At 35.8% G+C, this 14,028-nt stretch overlaps 1 protein-coding gene across 1 annotated transcript; it reads right to left on the reverse strand.

Annotated features, from left to right (window-relative positions):
• Positions 1–171: 171 nt before the first annotated feature.
• On the reverse strand, positions 172–8,349 carry LOC135586673 (MLO-like protein 14). The gene is made up of 15 exons (XM_065105291.1): positions 7,494–8,349; positions 6,144–6,201; positions 5,705–5,946; positions 5,394–5,510; positions 4,714–4,774; positions 3,490–3,587; positions 3,195–3,269; positions 2,481–2,566; positions 2,235–2,284; positions 2,028–2,068; positions 1,776–1,940; positions 1,646–1,681; positions 1,453–1,520; positions 1,304–1,364; positions 172–749 (listed from the first exon to the last, which is right to left on the reverse strand). The coding sequence occupies exons 1-15, from the start codon at positions 7,617–7,619 to the stop codon at positions 336–338; spliced, it is 1,698 nt and encodes a 565-aa protein (XP_064961363.1). The 5' UTR covers positions 7,620–8,349; the 3' UTR covers positions 172–335.
• Between the last annotated feature and the right edge of the window lie 5,679 nt (positions 8,350–14,028).

Here is a 14,028-nt window from a genome sequence, read left to right on the forward strand (position 1 = left end):
ACCGGCTTCAATGTTTGTTTTCCTTCTGCAGTAAGTCTGATACTTAAGCTCAATTGCCAGATAAAGACTGTCAAATCAATAACGAGCTTCTACATGGCTGCTGCAACTATTACAGACAACACCATCCATGATAAAACTTATCAGAGATCAAATATTTGCGATGCTTAAGCCTCGGGTAAAACAAGTTCATCATCAGTTAATCTTGTTTACATCAGGTATTCATCCAAGGGGAATTACAGGAAAACACTTGCAGCTAACTCTTAGACTACCTATTACCATACGATCATTATACACATATATATCTCTCTCTCTCTCTCAGGAGTCTCTCTAAATTTTCATGCATCTCTTGATCCTCTCCAATTTGGCATGGAAGCACACCTTGATATTCCATTTCCTCGCCCCGAGAGGGCAGGGGAAGAAGGTACCGATAACGAATGAAGGAGAGCGACATCGTCGTTGATGTAGGTGGAACCCCCATTACGAACTGTGGGATGGTCGCTATCGGTAATGGTAGTAGTGATGGTCGAAGAGGGCTGCAACTCAATCCGGATATATGAATGGTCGGAGGGATCCTCGAGTAACTCCTGCTCATCCTCTTCGATGGAGCACACGGTACTCGTCTCCGTGTGGATCGTCGACTCATCCATACCACGTCGGTGCTTTCTCCTCTTCCTTGCTGCCTTTCCCCATCCATGGATCGTGTCTCTGATTCTTTGCGGAAGAAGTGCAGCTTTGTAGTTTGATCCCATCTGATCAACAAAAACATATAGCAGTCAGCAAAGCGTGTACATATATGTAAATGGAGAAGAGTGACCAGAAACCAAACAACCTTGTCCTCAAAGCAATCAGGTTGGTATAACTTTACACATTTTGATAGTCATACCGATGATTTGGTTGCCACTCGTATGTATGCATGTGTTTATAAGTTCTGGCTATGACAAGTATTTTCAAGGAAGAAATAATAACGTAGAAGTTTCGGATCAAACAAGTATCCATATGCATAAATTTGAGGCCAAGTTTTTTTTTTTTTACAAGGGAGCAAACATAGATCAGCTGCCCGCTTAATAGAAGTATTTGTTAAGCACATATTACATTTATTTGAAGAATATAAAAAGTTGTATACACAGATATGCATGGTCTAGATTTATAACATATACATGCATGCATTTACACTTTGCATAATGCAATATATATTCACATAAATCAATTTATTCATCTTTGTCCCTCCAAAATTTATTCTAGAACTGAAGCAATAAATTTGTCTAATGACCAGAAATCTAATTATCACTTCATGGCATAATACCTGCGTAACCAGCGCATACAACGGCAACGTACTGTAACTGCAGAGGAACTGACCGGCAAACCTGAGAGGCACATTAACAAACATCGAACTGACCATTTTAGGTCTTCCTACCAAACCAGTTAAATCATCATTGGCCAGCAATTGCTTACCCTAAGATAAGGCGGCAGTATACCAGCAAATGGTTTTTAATAAAGCATGAATCGTAGCCAAACTGCCACTGTAAAATAACAGCCAAAAGGTGTAGTGATGCAATTAAGTACTGAAGCTAAATTTGACTTGACCAACAAGATTAATCATATTTCCAACTTTATTTACTCAAAGATCAAAAGGGAGAGAGAATACCCAGAACCAGAAGAAAGAAGCGAGCTCAAATGCATTCTGCAGGCGACAAAAAGCCTTTAATTTTTATTCATTCGTAAGCATGTAAGTAAAAAGGATGCAAGTGTTTATAAAATAAAGAAAAAGCACATACCTGGAAAAGAATGAAATGAATCAATGATAATAAGAGCTCTGGTTTCTTAAACCAGAATAGATCATCTCGAGGTTTTAATCTACCACCAAATTCACTTAAGCCGGCACTTTCAAGTGCCAAAGTTGCAATAACATGCTGCAACTTTGCACCCACCAGGAGCACAAGCTGCATAGACGGACAAATGAAAGGTAGAACTATGCGATCAATTTAATTTCTTAACTAGTTAACAGTAATGAACAATCTAGTACTTACCGTGACAGGAATAATGGCAATCCAGAAATAAAGATTAGATCCTGCAAGACAAATGGTTGTAGTTGCAATAAGCAACTGGAAGACTAGAGTAACACCAAGAATCAAAATGTGAGTGCTGGGGGGAAAATCAATAACAAATTCCCAATTTTGGAAATTTCACACCTACATGTGAAGGAATTTTGAGGAATAAGTATCATTAAAACTTACCATTTATGTTGAACAACATAAATGCAACAACAAAACCCCACAATGGTGCACTGCATAAGTTAAAATTTAGAATGTTAGTTAATGTATATCAAAGGAACATGATGATTTAATTATACAGTTCAAAGTAGGTTAATCATAAATATTTTAATATAGTTCAGTAGAATTAGCTGGAATATAATAACCAATGAAGAATAAAGATGCTCAATTAGATTAAATGGACATGACGCATCGCAAACTTCAACCAACCTTACACCAACAATCCTTTTAAATTCTTCTTCCATCGAGCGTATCATGTAGCTATGAAAATCATATGTCGATATCAGATGGTGGTTCTGCCATTTATACATGAGAAAAAAGATAAGTCTCCGAGAAAAGACAAGAATCTTCCTTCACCAAAGTATGTCATTGTATGGTGACTAGGTCAACTACTAGGTGCTAATGAATAATGATACACGGTTCTTTTTTGTTTTTTTGCAAATTTTATCTTAGAAGGAAAGAAATTAAACAAACAGTTGTCAGTGTACTACTTCCACCACTTCTCTCTGAAAAAAAAAGAGAAAGGAATGACATGGATATTGTCACCAATTTTCAGTACCATTTTAAGAAATACACTTAATAATTGGTTTACTTGCAACTTGAAAATTTAAAATTATTCACATTACTTCTCTAACACATGCTTGGTCAAAAGGGAGATGCAAACAAGCTTTTGTAAATAATTGGTTAAAATTATTCATGTTATTTTATCTTATACCAAAATCAGTACACTTTAGAGAAGAAAAACACTATAAAAAATATGGAGAAGAAAACAAAACATAAGGGGCTTGTATTCATTGTTATAGTAGAAAGAATAAAAGCACAATAACAGATGAGCGCTATGACTTAATAACTACAGATGCCTTCACGAGTAAACAGGAAGTAAATCTGCATCCAAACCACTTCACTATTCAGATTATGGTGTACCAGCATAAATCCCCGACGGAGGGTAAGATAATCAGCTCGTACAACCGATCTTCCAAACTGGCGAAAGAAACAGGTCTGCAGAATAATTAATTGGACACCGCAAAGCAGTTAATATACAATTGCAGAACTGAACAACAGTACTTGCCAAGAGTAAACACACCTAATCTCTCTAAGTTCACTCACTTTATCCTCAACAAAGAATACTGTGCTTTTATTGATTCTCATATGCCTTTCCTCGTGTATCAAAAATATAGACTAGGTTTTTAATGTAATAAACCTAATAGTTTGCACCTACCACCCAAATAACAAATTTGTTTCTGGTCCACGAATTTGATGAATGGATTTTCATAAAGCTTGACTGCCTTCTAATTTGCAATGCTCTTGTGATTTCCGCTGAAACATGAAATTAAAAAATAATGATGATTGAAGACAGAAAAGCAGGATGAAATCAATGTGGCTAACTATCTTTCAAGTCATTGAATTGTTGTCGAAGGATAAGATAGAGAATTTGGACAGATTACACCAAGCAACCAACCAGAAAATCAACTAACGATAGCCAAAGATGAACAGCTCAGTGAAATTCCAGAACCAGGTGATGGCAATCATGTTAAAGGAAGAACTCCTCTAGGAGGATATCATTAGTATCAAGAGCAATTTAACATTATGAAGGTTGTAACCAGCTAGGATCTGGTAAGTTATTCCACTTTATCGTCAACAATTTGTCAACAAGCAATGTGAAGCATCAACTAGAACTGCAAAAATAACTAACAAGTGCATAATCTAAACATATATTGAACAAATATTTTATGGACAAGCAAACAAGTTTCAATCACAGTCGCACAATATGTAGCTCTGTCACTGATAACTGGCATGATATTGACATAATGAAAACATAGTTAACTTCGTGTTGCAGTGGATATTCCTCGTGAAAGAAGACAGATTACAATAACTACATCAGGAGACCATCACAAATGGCCCAATTGGCTCATTGGCTTAGTAACTCGGATAAAATGAGCCTTAAACCACATAGCCCAAGATACCTAAACCCTAGCTATTAGTAGGATAGTCATCTGGTCTTATGATAAAAACAAATCTTAATGTACTACAGTTAGTCTTACATTGGAAGTGAATGGTGGTTGGATTGTTATGTAAGGTTTGAGGACTGATGCTATTAAATTGGGCTTCTGCATTTTGGGATAGCCCATCGGGCTGGGTGATAACAAAGATAGACTTCCTATGTAGCCATTGATAATGTTCAGGGAGACAATAATTGTTTATTGAAATCTACTTAAGAGTTCTAAGAATGCATGTGCACTGAACCATAACCAATGACCAAATAGTAGACTGTTACGCCAGTTTGTTCAAGGTGTCAAGAAACATGAATCTATATTCCGTGGTCATAATGTTGAAGCCTTGCTCCAAATAGGCGGGAATCAATTATAGTTGCTCCATATCTGAAACTTGGATTTAAAAGTTTTTCACTCTAGACCATTGACCAAAGAACCATCAGGCATCTTACCACCATAACAATCATAGTGATCTCTACGAGCTTCTTCTTCCCAATCTCTCCAAGTATGTATCTGTTCAGATAACATGGCAACGACAATATTAGCCCTCCACGAGTATATATATGCAACTAAAATAAACAGCTAAAATGCATATAAGAATGAGGTGCTATAAAAAAATAAGTTTCTTTTAAAAAGTATAAAAATATAAGATTTTATGAGTTCTACTGTTATTCATGTAAATGTATATGGCTTAAGGATGTATATTCCCACAGTGAAACTAACACCCTGTTTTATGAGATTAAAAAGAAGAATAAAATATTAAGAAAAAGACCTGAGAAAAGAAAAGGGACTGAATTCCCCAAAATAAAGCCCCAAAAAGATATCAATGCAATAACATCAATCGACCAAGTCATTAATGTCTTCATTAAAGTGAGCTGTCGTCTTAACTCAGAGATGTTAAGGTACATGCCTGACACATTTTGCTGTCCTTATCTCTGTGTTAACATGTCTCTGGTGGCATTATTATGAGACAAAAAATGAACAAAAAATGAATAGCAAATTGAAAAGCACAAAAAAAAAAAGATATTTCATCAAATAAGCACGTCTATGTGTACAGAACATTTGTAGGTTATACATCAACGTTATCAGTGTTTTTTTTGTTTTCCAGGATGAGTGAACCATATCCGCTAACCTTTACAATAGCAAGCAACATTGTTAAGCAGCTGTAGGACACATGGGTTATTGCCATCACAAATATAAACCTGTGTAGCTGTTCCAGGCCTTCATAGGAAACAAATGGTTCATGACCCTGCAGATCATGTGAACTCAAGTTTATGTAATCAAGACTTCCCAGAATTAACTAAACAAAATTAATGAAAACAACTTGTAAGCATGAGAAACAAGCTGGAAAACAATAAGGTATATAAAGAACAAACAGCAATGTACTAGAGAGCTTCATCATTACTTCATACGATCTTAATTTCGTAATGGATGAACACATGCCTCTGAACAGGTCTTCCGGCTGAGCTCAGTCAAAGTCCTCTTAAAGGAGAGATGATGAACAATGCCCATAAGCTGTTTGTGATGTTGAGGTGGGCTATTCTCGGTGTTCACCACATCCTCAACCTCATCTCTGGTACATGGAGAGAAGTTACTATTATAGAACTTTGAATCGATACAAATATTTGAAATAGTTCTTGAGGTGGCCGTCAGGAGCAGCGATATAAATCCAAGTAACATTAGTTCTGCAGCACAACAGATCAACATGTAAGATGATCAAGCAAGCACCATTACAGTCACAAAAGTATATACTGTGCCAATACATGAGAAAGAGAGAAAAAATAGAGAGGTGAAGAATTGTAGTCCTCACAACATTTTCACAGCAATAAACCAAAATGGCAACTTTGTTTGGTTGCACTTAATAAAAAAAAAAGGCGAATACCTTCCTTCATTTTCTCTAGTGCTTCAAAAAGTGGGTTCCGATGGGTTTTCTTCAACCACTAGACAAAAAGTGAGATAAAACAAAGTAAGATACTTAAGACTTTAGTTGAAACAAAACTATGAAACTACTTTCCTGTTCGATGTTACAGTGGTTATGATTTACAAAAAGAGAAAAAAAAGGTTTCAGCAGTGTGCCACATGAATCAACTCAGGTTGGCAAATGTTATATCGGATGGGCTAGTCCGAGAGTTACATTTTGCCAAAGTGAAAAATCAGACTCAGTAGAAACTATAAACATCTACAATCGCAAGTAATTTATAGCGATGATTAATATATCATGAAGCACGAGATATGTCAATCTATCAAGTAAACTTCAATATACACTAAAGCATCTCCATGAAGAGCTGTTCGATCCAGTATATTGATGATTTTTGTGAAAAATCATGGTAAAGTTAAGCTGCTATAACTAGCATTACTATATTAGCGACCATATAGTTTAGTGAAGAACAAATAAGAGAAAGAAAATAAGTGTTCAACGTTCACAGAATTGCTAATGCACAAATTAGAATCTTATGTGAAGCACAGGAATAAGCATGAAGAAATATATGGACTGGCCCGCAAGAAACGGAGACACAGAGGTACCTGAAATCATATGATTGCACTATTTTCATTAGAGAAAAAATGTAGCAAAAGACTGCACATTGATGAAGTAAAAAAATAAAGGGAAGCGATATGATTGCATTTAATTTCAGGACAAGTATGTCAGCTGCCAATATCAACAAAAACATCACATGGATGTCTGAAATTTCAGTCAACCTACAAGGAAGCAAGAAAATAAGTAGACTAAGAAAACAATTACATATAAAGTTGTGCGACAATGATTTTGCATTTTCTTGTCCCCAAGGTTTTGGAGTTAGGGCAGAACTCAGACAATAGGATACTCAAACCTGTGAATCCAGTTAGATGGAACCATGGAAGTTCACATCAAAATTTAGAATACTGACAGAGCGATTTGGAAGGGAAACGGCAAGAATATTTAATCGAACCTCTCCGGTTCCAAAACAAAAGCTGCTAACTCATTGTGCAAGCATAAAAGCTCAAGCAGCGAAATGACCCAAATCCTACAATAGCTTTTTATTTTTTGGCATAAACGTCCGCAACATCATGTGAGGCACACATCTCGCAAACAACGCTTTAGTTCCCAAGATAATTTATGATCGTTTACTCTTCTTACCAGGTTTCAGAACATATGAGGAAGACACAGATATCACCGTGATCGATCACACAAACAAACACAGATTAGATCACAAGGTGTCATAAGAATCGAAATAGAAAGTCCAGAAGCACTTACAGAACTCAGGCGGTGGATGGATCGCTCCACCAGCAAAGAAACAGCCACAAAGATCGTCAACACAGCGGCCACCGACCAGGTAGGCGTCAGTGCCAATGACCGCGACTCCGGCAACTCGGTCGACATTCCAGACCTCGATTTCTCAGGAGATTTCTCTAATCTCTGGCATTAAGTAGCAAAAATCACAGGCAGAGTTACATCAACCTCTTACCCTCCTTCTTCCCCCTTTCCTTCTCCTTCGCGTTCCTACTAATTTCTTCCGATAACTACTCCGATAAGACCACAAAAAGCATCTCCCAGAGCAGATAACCAAGAAAAAAAATCCGAATCAAAACCTCATCTTTCTCCCACGCTCACACCAACAACGTCAAGATTCTTTAAATGCCAACAAGAAATCCTATTCTTCTCTTTCTTCTCAGAGACAAACACTTCGAGGGGCGGGGTAAAAATCCCTCCTTTGAAAGATCCCAATATATCAGAAACACAAGAAATAGAAACCAAAATCTCATCTACAGGAACACCATTACTGGAAGCGTCCTGGAGGTCTACCTCATGAGTCAGGACACACCCACCCGAGACGAACCGGACCCCTCCGGTGTCCGTGACCTACGAAGTGCCAAGACACAAAGAGAAAGGGCCCTTCTAGGAGCTCCCTGAGGAGGAGAAGATTCGGGGTTGCAACCGAGACGCTCTCCCACACTCCCCGCCTGACACACGCACGAGATGGAAAGCAAAACGAAAGGGCCAAAATAGTAGGAGGGAGAGGCAGCTGCGACCGGGGAACGAGTGTGTGGAGCTATAAACTATCAGTCGCCAGCTTCACCGGTCAACCTCGGCTCAATACAATACTCCTTTGCCTTGCCTTCTTTCTCGCCATCATTGCATGGCCAACACAGTAGTAGTACAGTAAAATAAAGGAGTATGAACGCTGCCGCCTGTCTCACATGCCCAACCCAAACAAATGGCTTACAACTAATTAGCCTCACTAAATAAATAGAGAACACAAACAAACAAATAAAAATAAATCATATTTTTTATTATGATAATTTTTTTCTAGAAAAAAAAAATCTTTTTTTTGACCTTTTTCAATAAAACCTTTATTTCTAGATTTTTAATTTGGTATCCCTTAAATTTAGGCTAATTATATATTAGTCGTTGTATCATAATTTTTATATTTTAACATTTTATATTAGGATAATTATAAAAATAAAATAATTAATTTTATTTTTTTTAAATATCATCGACTATATTGATATAACATATAATACGTTATGTCGAGGGTTGAATTATCGATTTTACGAATGATAAAATGATCATAAACACTACTATACTATTTGTATCACATGCCCAACAAATAGATCGTGCCTGACTAAATAAATAAGGAACACAAACAAATAAATAAAAATATATATTTTTTAAGATGATGATTTTCTTATAAGAAATTTATTTATCATTTTAGACCTTTTTCTTAAAAAAATATTTTTAAAATTTTCATTTTGTATCCCTTAAATTTACAGTATTATCCAATAGGCTTATCTCATCCAAGGCAAAAGGTTCATAATATCTTTAATAATCTTTTAAATTAATTAATAATTCATTTATCGAGTAAAAGTTTTTACGATCGAATCCCTCTTTTTTTTGAAATTTTAGAATCATTTTTTACATATTTATGGTCATACATGTATAATGTAATTAGCAATTTCATGTTCTTCCTCGGAAGATTGATGATGTAGATTTTTTTTTCTCCCACTTGGTGTGGTGTTTGAGAATAAAAACAAAGACAGGATAGTCATTATGTTGGCTACACTCGTTCGAGTATTTAAATGAATGAAGTAGTCATATTTCGGAACATTATTGGCTAAATCATTGAGAATATTCATATAATTCACATTGCTCTTTGTGGCATGTCTTCGTTTCCATGTGATATTAAATTGACTTTGGAGTATACCGATATCATTAGACAGCTAATAGTCATTGTGTTCATCATTTCATCCATGTAAGTTGGAATGATCCCTTCTATAAGGATGTTGACTCGGAACAATATTTGTCCTGTAGAGGTAAAATTGCATGTTAATTATATATATATATATATATATATATATATATATATATATGATTTTATTCGTCGGAGATCTTTATTTATGTTTAAAATATTTAAAAAAATATCATTGACGTTTTGATATGTCGAACATGATTTGGACCTATATGCGTAGGATTATTCGAGATGTCTCCAAGGTAAAAATATAGATTTTAATAATATGATACCTCAAAATGTAGATTTGAATAGATTTGATCTGTCCAAATGTAGATTTAAGATATTTTTTTATATATAAAAAAAAAGAGTTTGTAATTGTCTTTTTATCATAAAGGATAAGAAAGAAGTATGTAAGGATAAAAGAGTTTGTGATCAATATCACATAATATTATATTTTTTTATCATGACTAATATCCAGATTGATTCTATACATATGGTCGATTATTACAAAATAAAATATATATAGATCATTTGTTATTGGGTCAAATCATTTAAAAAAAAAAAGTAAGAAATATCAACTCTTGTGCCATGAAAGATGATTTGACATAGATTCAACATCTTTGGAACAAAGCTAATTTATGATAATGGAACCAAGTAAGCCAATTATATATATAGATAATTTGGAAGTACAAGGGAGTGGGGGCCACGAACATTAATGAACAAAAGCCACCTGTGTTGATGTACACGACCTCTTCCACTAATACTTGTGCAGTGGAATTATTTGGCTGATATCGCTCGACCAAATCCATCAACTGTGCACCAACCCGACCTCATTAATTTCCAGCCTTCGATCTCACTTCCGATGGATGCTTAGCCTCCATAACTCACTCGTTGTTGTTGTCTTCTATATCAACTAATTTACCGGGAAGAACGAACGTAGACCGTCTCTCCGACGCGATTTCTCGGTCGCTGGTGGGGGCGGGGCGCCACACCACACGGCGTCACTCGTTCGTCGGCGCACCAACAAACCATGCACCTTCTGCTGTCATCGTCCGCGCGCCATGGACGCATGCATGCGATCCTTGGACGGACATGGGTGGCGGTGGCCGTCGGTGTGGAGAGATGGAACGACGTAAAGGTATCAGCTGAAGCGCAGGAATGGACGTGGTGACGTCAGGGGGATCGGCGGTGAGGGCGACGCGACGACGAAGCTGGAATCCGACGTGAGAAGGGAAAACGATTGGGTGAGAGCGACTCGACGCCGACGCCGACGCCGACACGATATGGTCCGACTTCAAACAATAGTTTGCTGTTTCATTTGACTCCGACGTGATTCCATTATTTACGCCTTTCTGTCCGGGCTGATACGTCGAATATTCTTCGTCGATCGATGTCTAACACGTGATTCGTGATCGTATCTTTATTAGCACACAATCAATAAACGAGTGTATTCGGTTAAAAGATATTTTTTTAATATAAATTTTTATGTCATAATTAAAATCAAATAACATTATATCGAATTTACGTTTTGTAATATCTTAATTACAAAACATAATATACTAAGAGCAAAAGGTCTCGAATAAATTATTTTTTATTATAAAATAAATTATTTTCTATTAGTCAATATAGGTTATCAGAATTTAATTAGTTATATTATATATCTTATCCAATTATAAATTATAATATAATCTAACAGCATCAAAATAATTTTTTTTATAATGTGAAGTTATATGTATCATCCGATCATTAGTGAATAATTGAATAGTGCATCAAATTTGATTATGAAATAACGATTTATCGAATCAATCTTCTAAACTCGTGAGGTCGAATCAGCATCCTCCTCGACTCGACGTCATATTATCAACCTTATAAGAGTGATTCTTCCTAACATGTCAGACAAATAAAAAAAGGGTCGCGTGAGATAAGTTGGGATGCATTGATAGTTCAACATGTTTCTCATAAAACTGTTAAAAAGAATATAAGATAAGAAGCTTTATTGAAGAAGCTTGAATATATTAATATGTCCATTTCCTATTTATACAGATTAGAATGGAAAATTTTCCTCAACAGAATAGATAATTTATCTCAACAAAATAGAGAGATTTCATAAACTTATCTGTTATGTGTTGAAAAAATCTTATCTGTTATCAGAAACTTAGCGATGATTTCCATCACATTGAATGACAATGGCAATCCCATGTGATGTGCTTCCTGAAATTGAAATGCGAAGGCGACGCATGTCTCTCCTTCACATGCTCACTTGGTTCTGCTTCTGCTCACCGAAGACACCTAATCCACAGCTGACAGTGCTGAGTACTGCAGGAAAGCAGCGAGATGAGTACATGCACAATGATTTGCGAGAGTAACTCAGTTCCCTCTGTTACTAAGTTCATCGATGTCATCAATGGGAGAGGATAGGGATGAAGTCGGCGGTGTCGGAATCAATCCGACTCCATTGGAAGGAAGATTCGTAAGCTCATTTGGTGCATATTTTATGATCGATTTATACGGTAATGTTAAAATTAATATGAAAATAAAATAAATTTAATAAACAATAACTAACACTCCATGTTTGTAAGGATATTTAATCCCATAAATAGGAAACCAAATGTTTAAAATTTCTCTGATCACTCTTAATCTCAGGAGCCCCGAAGGACAAAATCATTCAAATACATTCAAAGTGGATAATTCCTCTTAAGTCTATGAGGTTATATTAATGATGATCAAATATTGATTTATTGGATTAGCGCTAGAAGGAGGACCATGAGCCCTTAACTATCTTACAAGGGAGCACTGATAAGAATATTTAGTCCATATCGATTGGTGAGTAGGACAACAAATGACTTATAAGTCTGTCAGATTACCCTAACCCACAAAGTCGGAGTTCACGAGTCCCAAGAAGATAAAAATCGTATGGGTATATTCAAAGCGAATAATTTCTCATGAGACCGCATCAATAACGACTAACTATTGACTTATCACATATGAATAAAAGTGGATAATTCCTCTTAAGCCTATGAGGTTGTATTAATGATGATCAAATATTGACTTATTGGATTAGCGCTAGAAGGAGGACTATGAGCCCTTGGCTATATTAAGAGGGAGCACTAATAAGAACATTTAGTTCATATTGATTGGTGAGTAGGACAACAACTAACTTATAAGTTCATCGGATTATCCTAACCGACAAAATTGGAGTTTGTGAATCCCAAGAAGATAAAAATCGTATGGGTATGTTCAAAGCGGATAATTTCTTATGAGATCGCATCAATAACGACTAACTATTAACTTATCACATATGAATAAAAGTGGATAATTCCTCTTAAGCCTATGAGGTTGTATTAATGATGATCAAATATTGACTTATTGGATTAGGGCTAGAAGGAGGACTATGAGCCCTTGACTATATTAAGAGGGAGCACTAATAAGAACATTTAGTTCATATTGATTGGTGAGTAGGACAACAACTGACTTATAAGTTCGTCGGATTATCCTAACCGACAAAATTGGAGTTTGTGAATCCCAAGAAGATAAAAATCGTATGGGTATGTTCAAAGCGGATAATTTCTTATGAGATCGCATCAATGACGACTAACTATTAACTTATCACATATGAATAAAAGTGGATAATTCCTCTTAAGCCTATGAGGTTGTATTAATGATGATCAAATATTGACTTATTGGATTAGGGCTAGAAGGAGGACTATGAGCCCTTGACTATCTTACAAGGGAGCACTAATAAGAACATTTAGTTCATATTGATTGGTGAGTAGGACAACAAATGATTTATAAGTTCGTCAGATTACCCTAACCCACAAAGTCGGAGTTTGCGAGTCCCAAGAAGATAAAAATCGTATGGGTATATTCAAAACAGATAATTTCTCACGAGACCGCATCAATAACGACTAACTATTGACTTATCACATATGAATAAAAGTGGATAATTCCTCTTAAGCCTATGAGGTTGTATTAATGATGATCAAATATTGACTTATTGGATTAGTGCTAGAAGGAGGACTATGAGCCCTTGGCTATCTTACGAGGGAGCACTAATAAAAATATTTAGTTCATATTGATTGATGAGTAGGACAACAAATGACTTATAAGTTCGTCGGATTATCCTAACTCGTAAAGTTGGAGTTTGTGAATCCCAATAAGATAAAAATCGTATGGGTATGTTCAAAGCAGATAATTTCGCATGAGACCGCATTAATAATGACTAACTATTGACTTATCACATATGAATAAAAGTGGATAATTCATCTTAAGCCTATGAAGTTATATTAATGATGATCAAATATTGATTTATTGGATTAGCGCTAGAAGGAGGACTATGAGTTCTTGGCTATCTTACGAGGGAGCATTGATAAAAATATTTAGTCCACATTGATTAGTGAGTAGGACAACAAATGATTTATAAGTTCGTCGGATTATCCTAACCCACAAAGTTGGAGTTCACGAGTCCTAAGAGGATAAAAATCATACGGATATATTCAAAGCGGATAATTTCTCATAAGATCATATCAATGACGATTAACTATTAACTTATCACATATGAAT

This window comes from Musa acuminata, chromosome BXJ2-4 (assembly GCF_036884655.1).
Source record: "Musa acuminata AAA Group cultivar baxijiao chromosome BXJ2-4, Cavendish_Baxijiao_AAA, whole genome shotgun sequence".
NCBI lineage: Eukaryota > Viridiplantae > Streptophyta > Magnoliopsida > Zingiberales > Musaceae > Musa > Musa acuminata.